Source organism: Stigmatopora nigra, chromosome 12 (genome assembly GCF_051989575.1).
Source record: "Stigmatopora nigra isolate UIUO_SnigA chromosome 12, RoL_Snig_1.1, whole genome shotgun sequence".
NCBI classification, from domain to species: Eukaryota; Metazoa; Chordata; class Actinopteri; order Syngnathiformes; family Syngnathidae; genus Stigmatopora; species Stigmatopora nigra.
In genome coordinates, this window is record NC_135519.1 from 6,606,986 (window position 1) to 6,619,506 (window position 12,521).

Below are 12,521 nucleotides of genomic sequence, written 5' to 3' on the forward strand. Positions count from 1 at the left end.
GATTTGAACATAAGAATGAATGGAAATTTTTTTGTGGTAGTTGGATGCTCTATTGAAAAAAAATGTGTTTTTAGTAGATTGGAGTGGTGATGATGGATTTGACATAAACCAGACAGAAATGTAATTGTAAAAAAAGATGCAAAAAAGCTTTATTAAAATTCTAACACACAATACATTAGCGAGCGCTTCAGTGTGTCCCAACAGTATAAACAAACGTAATAAAATAACAGGTTCACAAAGAGGGAGGACAATCTATCCAGAATTCTGTCAATTGTTGGCTATTACCTACCAAAATGCATGACATGTTACTGGAAAAAAAGTGGCATAGCAATCTCCTCTTGGTCCTTTTATCAATTCTGCCAATTGTTTGCATGTAAGATAAATATAAGAATGTAAATGTAAGGAGGTTTAAGGGCTACTCCGAAAAAAATGCCGGCGGGTTTGAAGACGATGGTGAAAGTCAAGTAAGCTGTGACGCAATCAATGCGTGTTGATACAACTGTGCAAACAGCCTCCACGGACTGGGCGCAAACATACTCAGCTGAGTTTCGTGTGGGAGGAGCTATGAAACTATTAGTCAACATTCTTGGAATCAATTAGCATGGTTATTTTTAGTAGTTGCATTTTGACCCCAATACAAGTTGCCATGGGAATGAATGTCTTTCGTCACAACATCGGTTTTACTTTTCTACGTTCACGTTGAATTCCCCTCTCTTGTTTGTTTTCCTCATTCCGTTACTCCAACTCATCGGCGACCGTTCTTTACTGTATTTGTAACCATTTATTTGCCACCCTAGAGTCTCCCTGTCTCTTTCTAGGAGTGTTTAGAGGGCCGGCGGGCGAGTGCAGACTTGCAAATCGGCGTCCTAATAAACAGAGGGAGACGGATGTCTGACAGACGACGATACCGGAGGACATTCGTTGGCTAAAACCGAAAACGGAGAAGGAAAGTGGCCTTCTAGAAAGTGCCGTAGCACCAAAGCAGAGAACCAAAGTGGTATGTAGTGGTTATGCAAACACCCCGTGCAAAAAACTCCTATCAAAAACCCTGTTTGTTCGTCTTAGAAAGGTTTTGTGTTTTTTGTTTTTGTTTGTTTAGAGTTTCCTGGCCGGGTCTGCGATGGTCTTTTTAGTGGATGTTCCAGTTAAAGCTTGGATGGGACTGTGCAGCCTAAAAGGTGACCTTGCATTATTAAAAAAAACGTTTTGTTTGCATTTCTGGGTCCATTCCCTTCAATTTTAGTGCAATTCCCATCGATTTTTGTGGATTTATTGGTCACTACCGATAACATTTCTGTTAAGTTTGGAGCATTTTTGGGTAATTTCCTGTTGATATTTGATATCACTTGCTATTGATTGTGTATTTTCTAGGACACTTTGTGTTGACTCTGGCTCACCTATCGTGAGAAATGTCTTCCTGTTTATTTTAGGGCATGTTCAGGTCACCTGCTGTTGATTGTAGTCATTTTCAGGTCACTGGCTATTGATATTGTGTAATTTTCTGTGGTTGTTGACTCATTTCTACGTCACTTCCTATTATTTTTTAGTTTGCTTGGGGCTAAAATGAATATCTCTCCAATTGAAATCATAAAGAAAATGTCACCAATTATAAAGGGAGAAAGGGATGACAGATAAGAAACAGAAATGGCGTTTTTGGCTGAGTAAAAGCTCAATTTTTGGACCCACACACGGTTGAACCATTTGACTCACTTCGTTACAACAATGACATCATCTCAAGTAAACCAAAAGAAATTTTGAGGAAAATGTACAAGGCACGCTCGCATTTTGTGGATGGGAGTGCAACTTCGCAACCCTTTGGTTTCACAGCAAAATATGTGGGAACATTTTTAGAAAAAAAAAAAAACTGGAAATCCAGACTTATTGCCATTTCCTTGAGGCATCCACAGTCAGAATTCTTGAAGCAATTCCTGTAATAGGACTGCTTGTCATTTGCTACATCTGCCGGGTTGACTTTTGGCTTAACCCCAAGGGGGTTCCCCTCGGCCGGGGGGGTCGCCACCACAGCTGTACCAGATGATCACAATGCACGCCACGCCCGCGCAGAACAGGAAACCCGGATCTTGGTGGAAATGCGGCAACGGAAGCCAGTTGTGGACCCCCGCTGCTGGGCGTGCGCCTCTCTGGAAGAGAAACAGAAAATGAATAGATTTGAGCCCCAATCTCTTTCTTTCTCTATTTTTTTTAGGACTATTGACTATCAAGGTCACCTCTTTTGCATTTTCTGATCAAATTGGGACATTCCTGCCCCTTTGTTAGGACTTCCTTTACATTTTAGGAAGGTCACAGTTCACTTCTTGTTCATTTTGGGCATTTATAGGTCACTTTCTATACATTTTGGGTCATTCTAAGGTCATTTCCTAACTTCCAAGCACTTTACAGGCTCTTTTTGTAGTTGATTTTCTGTCACCTACTGAAGATTTTAGGGTTTATTGGAGTCAGTTTTAATAGTTTTTTGGACCTCTGGCTTGTTCCTTTTAGAGTAGTTATGTGTCACTTTATATTTTGGTCAATTCATGTTCATTTTTGACTTCCTTTTGATTTAATGCCATTTCACTTCCTATTGTTTTGAGGCACTTGTAGGTCACTTTCTGTTTGATATTAGGTCACTTTACGATCAAATAATGACCACCAATGGAGTTTTTGTTTTGCATATCCCAATTTAAAATCAATAGGAGTCAAGGTAAATGTTTTTGTGAGATTTGTGCCTTAGAAATAATTGAACATTATGGGGAAGGAATGATTAAAAAATGCGCCCAAATCGTTAAAATCATAGTCAATTGTTATTATCTTTTTCATGCTTTTGACAATATTTGAACATGCATGCCTTTTTATTGGACGATGATGTCAACACATGTATTGTGTTACACTGACATTTTCCTCCCAGTGTTCAATTTGTTCCTGTGTAAAGCTCACTTAAATACATGTTTCAAGATGGACCCGTCTGTCTGCAACTTATTATTTACTGGAGCAGGAAATCAAGAGTTTATTTGTGTTGGCAGGAGGGCGTCCCGTCTTGGCTTTACGCCTTTCCAACACGGCCCCGGCCCGGATGGATGGATTGTGGTATGAAAAGCAGCCACCATAGTGGTGGAGAAAGTGGACGGAAAACAGGTGAGGGAGAAATAAAAAACAAACTAAACCAAAAAAAGACCGCTTTTCCAACTTTTGAATCTTAACCACCTGGGATCCCTTTCTGGGAATGATGTCAAATTTGAGATACCGTAAGACAGGAGTGTTAGAAAAATATTTAACTTAACGTTGGCTGCCATTGGGTCAAAATAGAAAAATGGTTTAATTAAAAAATGGATTAAAAATATTTGGGTTAGTGGTATCTTTTTTGTTTAGTGGAATCAAAGTTGTCGTCTGCCAAATCCAAGGCAGCGCTAGTACATTTTTACGCATGATTTCTTGGCGTTGCATCATCGCCGCTTGACTTCCCCGCGGCTTCTCGTGGGTTTAATCTCATCAAAAGTGCTCCAAAGCTCTCCTCGTTGGTTTTTTTTCAAAGCCCGTCATTAACAGAGCTTAGTAACTCCTCCGGCTTTACTAGGAGTCGATTAGCGCGCTTTTGGGATTGCGATCTTGACAATTAAAAGCTCTCCATGCCTGCGTTTACATTTAACCAATATACTTAAAGATTTGGAGTGTTGATCATTTGAAAAATAACATTGCAAAATAGATGAAAAAATATTACTTCCAAGTAAATATCGAAAATATATTAATATTTTTATGTACTCTATGTTCGTTCTCGTTAATACTTTTTTGTTCTGGCCGGCCTGGCGGATAAGTGGTTAGTGTGTCGGCCGCACAGTGGGGGACCTGGGTTCAAACCCAGGTGTGTACCCCGCTTCTGGCCCAAAGTCAGCTGGGATCGGCTCCAGCACCCCCTGTGACCTTAGTGAGGATGAAGCAGTTCAGAAAATGGGATGAGATGAGACTATTTTGCTCATTTGTCACAGCCAATGGCACTGATTGACTTACTTAAACAAATGTATCGTTTGATGAAAACAACCAAAAAAAGAATGTACAAATCCTCTATTTTGAGCCTTTTAACTGGAAATATTTTCATTTTATTCATTTACATAAAAAAATAATTAAAATATTTTTTTAAAAATCCAATTTTAATGAAAGAATTGATTACTATCAAAGGGGATAACAGTAAACATTAATTTCATGTCATTGAATTCATTCATTTTTTATTTTATTTTAAAAAGAACAAAAAACATCTAGTTCTTGCTTCTAACAAACATTTCCAAATAAAATCTCAAATCTCACAGAACATCTCAAGATATTTTAAGAAGACAATTAGTCAATTGATGGTAATAATAAAATTCATTTGGAGAGATAAGAATCGCCGGGCAAATGTTGAAATAGCAGATCTTTGTCGCGCCTCGAGGAGAGACAAAAATCAATAATTGCATCACGATGCAGAAACTGTCGGAATCAATAAAGCAAAGCAGCCGGCCCACTGATGCGTTTGCCCTCACTCATTATAGCAGTAAAAACGTCCCCTTTTTATTCCCCGTTTCCTCTCCGTTGTTATTGATCGGTTTGTGTTTGTTGGAAACTTTGCAGGCAGCCGTTGCAAAACAGCTCATGTGATTCGTTTCTAGCCACAACTTACTACGCTGCCGCCCCAAAATAACTCTGTGAACAGGGCTACACTTAAGAGACGCACGCACGCACGCGGCTAAAGAGAAACTGGCTCGGCCTTTGTTATCGTTAGCCTAATAGCAGACTTGCCTTAGTCAACCTTGTCAAAACAAGAACACAACAAGAGCACTAAACACAAGTTTGGTCGCCTCTGTTCAACCTGACCTAGTAAATCTAAAATAATGAAATAAAATAAATTACCTTTTTCTATACATTGATCATGTGATGCATTGGTCAAACTAAATGGTAACTTTGCATGTATGGAAGAGAGGATAGTAGGAATAAGATAGTGTGAATTTGGGTATCGAGGGGTTAAAAGACACTCAGATTGTTGCGAGCGAGGTGAAAAAGCTGCACGGGAAGTCGGCAAGAATGCGATAACGTGATAAGCGCCCGTCGTGACTCATCACTTATTCGTGCAAATAGGGAAGTTGGAAAGAGAAGAAGCTACGAACACTTCTTAATGGCGCTGTGAACTTGAGCACAAATTGCGCTCAAAGCGTGCGTACCAGTTGGATCGGAACAATGAGTGGCACGTGAAAAAAAAGGGGAAGGCGGAGGCTTGTTTCTTCTTCTTTTTGCCCACCCTCCCACAAAAACGTGAAAATGCAAATGAAAGACAGATTTAAGACTGTTTTTAAAAGTTAAGAGTAGTGCTGGGCTATATCTATGTTATGATCGGAGCAATTTTACATAATCATTCTGTTGAAATGTACTAGTGTAGCACTAGGACAGATAAGATACCAGTCAACTTGTAGTTTTTTGATCATTTCAAATTGTGTATAACAACTTTTTAAGTGTTTTTCTTTTGGGTGAAACCGATCTGTTTGTCCCCATTTTGGCTCTAATCCGGATCGTCAGTGGTAGCAGACGTAAACGTCATCGTCGATTGCTAATGTTGTAATACTTTGAACATGCGATATTCCACCCCTTTCACTTTATAGCGTGTCAGCAAGCAATGTACCCGGACAGTCAAGCTGTCAGCGTCAGACAGCAACAGAATCTTAGGGATTTTTTTCCCTTTTAAGTGCGCCCTATGTGAGTAAATATGTACCATGTTGCATTTGTACGGTTTATTATCACTTAAGAAGGGGAATTGCAATCAATAATAAGGGGAGCGATTGGCCGAGGTTGACAGATATGAGATATGATACTATTGTTATATCACAACCAGAATTGCTTTAAAAAAAGTGGGTGTTCCCCAATGCATTGTTTTGGATGGAACGAGGAAAAAAAAACTTCTAGATTTTATTTCTCCACATGTAAAATGGCATTAGAGCAGACTTTTTTTCAAGAATTCTTATCACCTTTTAAATATTTTCAGTTTAACCCATTGGCAGCCATTAATGCCGTTGATTGATTCGCTTCCTAATGGCTTTAATTTCTAATTGTGATAACCTGGCGTCAAACCTGTTCAGCATTTATAATGTCAGATGTAAAATAACTTCTTTCAGCGCTAATTGGAATGTCTATCGCCATCAATGCCCTTATTAAACGTGGGGTGCGTGTAAGGAGAGGGTATTCCGTGACAGTGCAGCTCCATTATGTCTCGGCCTCGCTTGCGGTAAAATGGCTCTCGGTGAGCAAAGACATAAGGTCTAATTATCCTGCCAAAACACACACACTTGCAGAGAGAGACATGACACACTGCACTGTCTTTCAACGGGAACACTCGCAGACAGAAATAACTTGGAGGAACATTGCGCCCGCCGGGTGTCAAAGGCTAAGCGCCGCTGGCCAGTTGCAGACAAAAGTCTTTGTTTTTGCTTTTTTTGGACTAAAAACAAGACCGAAATCTTGTCCTGGATACTGTTTAACAACAATGTTTTGCTAATTTAGCTTGCTTTTTATGTGTAGTATAACTTTCCTTTTCTTTATATATTGTGTGATCCTTATGATAGTTTGAAAAGATTACATTATTCGTCATTAAGATTTCAAAAATATGAATTGGGAGTTTTCATTAGTTATTTTACGAATTGTCTCATTTCTGAAGATGAAATTAGGTTATTATTTTGCTATGGTTTTTATTTGTAACAAAAAAATAACCTTGGGATGGATTTAATTGCATAATGTGAAATCACCCAAGTAATAATCAGAACACGATTATTCCTTGATAATCGAGTCATTTTTTTCTGTGTTTTTAGACTGACCCTGAGAATGTAGTCATTGTAGTCATCTCCAATGCGGCGAAGGTCCTGTCCAAACGCCAAAGCCTGCATAGCCCCCGTTTCGTCTCCCAACCAGCTGTGAGGATGCACGGCAAAATTTGCTGCATGCAAAAAACAAACAAACATTTCACCTTTCAAAGCCATCATATAAGCTATCTGATTCTAGTGCTGCTAACTTGGAGGTTATTTCTAGTTCTATTCCGCTCATTTTCTGTTAATTTGGGGTTAATAAATAGGAGAAAGTTGGGAAAGTTCCAAAATGAATAAGTAGTGACTCAAAATCAACAAGAAGGCACCTGTCAATCATGACTATTTTGACTGTGACCCACTATCACGTAGCACTATCGTGACCCTATTGCAGAAATTTGATTGATTGATTAAAAGCAAGCATACCATTTGTATTAAACTGATCATATAAAGAAATATTGTATACATATCTAAATACCCCTTTTTGGCAGCTACTTTACTAACATGAGATGTAAACTGTTGCATCAGTAAACAAAAAGGGTCGTTGGCAATTTAGTTTTAATAACTTCCACTCCAGTCCTATAGATGGCAACATACTTTAGTCATCCCTACACCTCAAATGACTTAGTTGTGACTTCCATTAGTCGACAGACACAAATTTAACACAGCGTCTGTTATTGTGTGACTAATTGACCATTTAGGGAGGTTAAATGAGGTCTCCCGAAGGCTCGCATTAAAAAGACTCAAACTCAAAACTCTGTGCGGTCACAGTGTGAACACGTCATCGTTCAAGCGTCAGAAAAAACACTGCACGGAGATTAACGCTGAGCGCTAGTTTTGTCCCACCCTGCGGCTTGTTATCAAAACAAGTGTAGAGACAAAAGTAAGCACGTTGTTTCAAAGTCTAGCGCTTACAAAAGCAAAAAAAGTAAAAAAGCGTCCTATGGTTGGAAGTGATATAATCTTGGAATAAAAAATATATTAACCCAGTTGAACTCGGTTTATTCCAGGGGTCTCCAAAAACCAGGACCCCCCAGAAGCCCACAAGGATTGCTTTTTTTTAATATACATTTTGTATCACTTCCTTGCTAAATTGAGAGTTTTTACTGGTCACTTCCTTTGTTTTGGGCCTTTCCGGAGTCACTTCCTTGACTTTTTTGCATTATTTCCCGTCAATTCTAGTCATTTCATGTTCACGGTTCACTTCCTTTTGTACGTCTGTGTGTGTGTGTGTTTACTGAATGTTGGTAAGTGTTTACTTATGTCACACAAAATACTGAAATTTGACAATTTCCTGCATTTTGTCGGGGTTGGGCTCCTGTGGCGGGCAAACCGGTCCTCGAGGGCCGCTGTGGCTTCCGGTTTTTGTTCCAACCGATCCTGCATGCACTTTTTAACCAACCTGGTTACCGTGGCAACAAAGATCACATGACTGCAATCCACTAATTGCACTTGTATGACACCCGATGGGGGAATACCTGTCTTCTAGATGGGTTGGAATGAAAACCTGCACCTGCTGTGGCCCATTTATAGAATAGTTTGCCCACCTCTTGGGCTAGCTCCATCTAACATTCTCCTTGGTTGAACTTCAGCTCGTTGTGGGGGCCACATTACATTTTTTTTTTTCATCCGTTGCTGGCTTACCTTGCGATACCAACTTCTCCCCGGCGAAGCTCGCCCGGGCGTGCTGCAGTGCCTGCGCCGGCGGGCTGGGAGTCTGCGTGGCTGCGACGACCCGTGGCGAGGCCGGAAGCGAGTCACTCTCGACGGAGTGGTATCCGCTGGATGACCGCCGGTACGAGCTGCTTTCGATTGGGGCGAGGGGGGCGAGGTGGTGAGGTGCGGAGAGTGTCACGCCCCTTACGGATGCTTCTCCTTCTCCCCCGCCTCCTTTGTTGGAGTCTTGCGAGCCGCTGTGGCTCGCACTCGGATCGGCGCTTACATGGGCTCTGCGGGAAGTGAACGCAACATTTTCAACAACTCAAACGCACCACGCTCTGTGATTTTTTTGTAACCCATTTTTTGTTGTGGTTAAGATTTTGTCGGCACTCGCGCGCGTAAAGGAAGTAAACTTTAAAACTGCGTCACACAAACATGGTAAAAGGAGCAAAAAAGCGATGTACTTTGAGACACACTTTTATAATAATATTTGTTGACCTTTAGCGATTATTCAAAGTTTGGAAAAACGGAAACGTCAGCTAAATACTTTTGTTTTAGTGTTCCCACTAAGGATGAACAACGCATCTCTTCCTGTTTATCCAAATTCACGCGACTTTCCAGCCGGTTTCTTCTTATTTGGTCGGTATTTAATTGGATTTTAAGCACGTTTACTTGTGAAGCGCCTCAACGATAATGAAGCCATAATGAACCATTTATCACTATTATTACTCTTTTGTTCAAGCTACGTGACATTTATTAATACAGCGTGCGCGTCCCCCACTGAGACGCGCTTATATTAACAGACCCCCCCCCCCCCCCCCAACACACACACGCTTCCCAAAGCCATATCCACCGTGTTTTTATCACCCTCACCGAAAAACATGCAGGCAAACCAGCATGCCACCAATCGATGATGTCACTTGCAGAAAAAACATTAAAAAACGAGTAGGGGAGGGGTGCCCTAGTGCACCCCATGACCCTTCAGATGTCAAACTTTGAAAAGGGTCTAAAAAAATAAAAATATGTTTCGAGGTGATTTTTAGACGTGACCCTGAACGCAACATTTAAGTACCGCAATAATGTATACTTATCTCTTTGAATTAATATAATTTGGGTTTATAATCACAGAATAATGAAAACAATGGGATTCATTTTAAAATCTATAAAGGAATTATTAATTTATGACGGGTGTAAATGTACCTGCTTGAATTTGCCTAAAGTTAAAAAAAAAGTTGCAAAGCACAAAGTACAAGAGCGTGCGGAGCCGGTTTCGGTTCGGACTCACCTGTGCATGTCAGAGATGACACATGACAACAGAAATTGAAATTGAAATTAATGATAACGACCTCTGTGAAATAGTTCCAGGCAACGGGAAATATCGAGTAACTCCTTTAAGCGGCGTTCCAGAAACAATCCGTGTCAAGCAAAAAAGGAGGCAGTGCGAAAAAAAACTAAGTCCAGGCAGTTCGTCTTTGTGTGAGATTTCCTTCCTGTGTTGTGTTAAGTCTTCTCTGCTCGGTTCTCCGTCTCAAACACGCTCGCTCAGTTGAGAAGCCTATTTTTATAGTATAGTGCGCTTTATAGGCGGAGCATCGGGGGTAAGCTTCTTCTTGAACTTTGTCGCCCACTGCGGGAACAAAGTAATACTACAGTTGAAATAGCTCTTTTTTTTGCACGGTTTATGTCAACAAATATACTAAGTTTGATGAATTCAGACCACATATTTCATTTTAGGGGTCAAATAGCAGGATATGTTATGAACCATAAATTGTCTAAATTAAAAAAAATGGTAAGCTATAAGTTCTAATAAAGGAAATTGACGCCAGGCAGAAAGGGACGAAAACTGTTTTATATTCAGGGTTTAAAATGAAGTATGTTATAATCGCAAAGTGTTAATTTTGAGCTAACACAATTGTGAACTCAATAGCCACCATTGATACTGATTTACCAAGGTAAGTAACATTGTTTCAAAATATATTATATTATATATATAATAAGAGAATAACATTGATTATTTTGTTTTAAAAAGGGGAAAACACTAAACATAAATAGTATTTATTTTCTTTCTACTCACAGTTGAGTCCATTTTAGCAATCTTTGTACATGCAGCAAAAAAAGAATTGGGCGTTTGTCGTTGAATACTGTCTAGTTTGACAGTACAATAACAACAATCAATTAAAAATGACTAATGACTGTGTAATTTGAATCTGAAAGAACAAAGCATGATATAACAATGGAACAGAAAGCATAATTTGTGTCACATGCATATTCGTATATTTGTATATCATGCGCATGGGGTGTGGAAGGAAAATTGTAATAAAAAACAATTGTATATAATTTTGCGGTAGTGTTTTGTGCACCTTGATACAAAACGTCGAATTCATTCTTTTGTATGTGTTCATGTCCTCTAATGTGATACCCAGTAGTGGGCTGTAGATGTCCTCGTACGTCCATATAAGGTGGCTACTTTTATTGCTTTCTGTTGATTTTGGGGCATTCTTGTATCATTTCATTCGCATTTTGGGTCATTTTCAGGGCGGTTCCCGGTTCATCGATCATTTGATTCAGATTTGAATAAATTCCCGGGAAAATTCCTGTCATTTGAGGTCAGATCCGGTTTATTGTTTCGCGTGTGTGAGTGACTTCCTGTACATTGAAATCACCTGTTTTCACGCATCCTCGTGTAATGCAACCCACGTTTCTGGGTCACTTTTTGTTAACTTTTCGGCATTTCCCGGTTCTTTGGTCATTTTCTGTTCATTTGATTACTTTTCCGGGAAGATTCCTGTCGTTTTTAGGTCACGTTGTGATGATCGGGCTGCATGATGGGTAAGTTTTTGTACATTGTTTGTATTTTCTGCTCATTTTTGTGCAAAAAGTTTCTGCACATTGTTTGTACCTTCTGCTCATTTTGGTGCAATTCGATTTAGGTTTTGTGAAATACATTGAACAGCAATATTTATTTTTATCAGGTCAAATATGAAAATCATTGTAAATAGAACGTTTTTTTCCGGGGGATTTGAATGTACCGTTTGAAATCTATATACTTTTTCTTTCTTTCTCATTTTGGCTGAAATCTGGCTTAAATCGGGTTTATATAATTTGTGCATGTGATTTTTTGAATTATTGATGAGCGAATGATGTCAATTTAACAAAAAACTATATATAGAAAATTTAACATTTTGGGAAATCGGACTCTTAGATGTCCCCTCAAAATAACCAAAAAAATCAGCAACCAAAACCAGCAATAAAACACTTTTTTGGAAGTTATTCAGCAAGTTTCCAGACAGTATATATCTTTGTTGTCAACTATGGTCAACACTTGAGTAACAACATCCAGTTTTTTATGATTTCTTAGCAATTTAGTGTTAAGTAGTGTGATGCCGTGACGTCCGCTTGGACGGATTCCACGCAAAACAAGGAGCCGTTTGTGCGCACAAGACAAATCACAGGACTCGCATGCTGTTTGCAGGGGAGGGACATCAACGCCGGCCCTCGTCTTCATCATCGCCATCTCCTCCTCTTCATGTTCTATTTTGGCAGTGGACATCAACGAGAGCCGCTGCTGGGTACCAACATGGAGGAGAAGCCACGAAAAGGTATGAAATGTCACTTCATTTGACTTTTACTGTCAGTTTAAATGAGTCTCTCACAAGTTTTTCCATGGGTAGACGTCCAATCTATTTGAAGTGGGAGGGTGGCAGCTAACAAACAAATGCAATGTGAATTAACTTTGCGTAATTGAGGAAAAACTGACAGCATTTTTGGATTCTGCATTGATTTGAACCCAAATAGAGTTTTTTAATAATGTTTATAAATTACTCATTGAATGCATCGTCTGGCTTTGATTTTAAAAAACAGATTGACGTCTAATGCCGTCAATGGCATTGAAACTGGATCCAGTTTAAATAAATAGACTATAATTTGCACTGGGATGTGATAAGTTAATTACAATGTGGGAAAAACAACATTAGAGTGTCTTTTGTGTAAAATACCATTGTGTACTTGCTTTTATTCATTTTCACTGCTATATATTTTTTTAAATGACATTGG

General features: G+C 39.4%; 2 protein-coding genes across 9 annotated transcripts in view; one reads left to right on the plus strand and one right to left on the minus strand.

Annotated features, from left to right (window-relative positions):
- The window catches only part of arhgef33 (Rho guanine nucleotide exchange factor (GEF) 33), a 42,255-nt gene that overhangs the window by 18,865 nt on the left and 10,869 nt on the right, over window positions 1-12,521 (plus strand). For 6 of the 8 annotated variants that reach the window (XM_077729225.1, XM_077729226.1, XM_077729224.1 and 3 more), the window contains 4 exons: window positions 819-997; window positions 1,100-1,178; window positions 3,021-3,132; window positions 11,941-12,067. In XM_077729225.1, coding sequence (XP_077585351.1) covers window positions 11,995-12,067 — 73 coding nt within the window. In that variant the 5' untranslated portion in view covers window positions 819-997; window positions 1,100-1,178; window positions 3,021-3,132; window positions 11,941-11,994. Of the gene's footprint in view, window positions 1-3; window positions 998-1,099; window positions 1,179-3,020; window positions 3,133-10,709; window positions 11,298-11,940; window positions 12,068-12,521 lie in introns of those variants that run through there. The other 2 variants (XM_077729227.1, XM_077729230.1) reach the window with 2 other exon arrangements.
- bcl2l11 (BCL2 like 11) lies at window positions 122-10,011 on the minus strand. Its single transcript, XM_077729233.1, has 4 exons — window positions 9,754-10,011; window positions 8,454-8,758; window positions 6,825-6,943; window positions 122-2,141 (listed from the first exon to the last, which is right to left on the minus strand). The coding sequence occupies exons 1-4, from the start codon at window positions 9,759-9,761 to the stop codon at window positions 1,980-1,982; spliced, it is 594 nt and encodes a 197-aa protein (XP_077585359.1). The 5' UTR covers window positions 9,762-10,011; the 3' UTR covers window positions 122-1,979.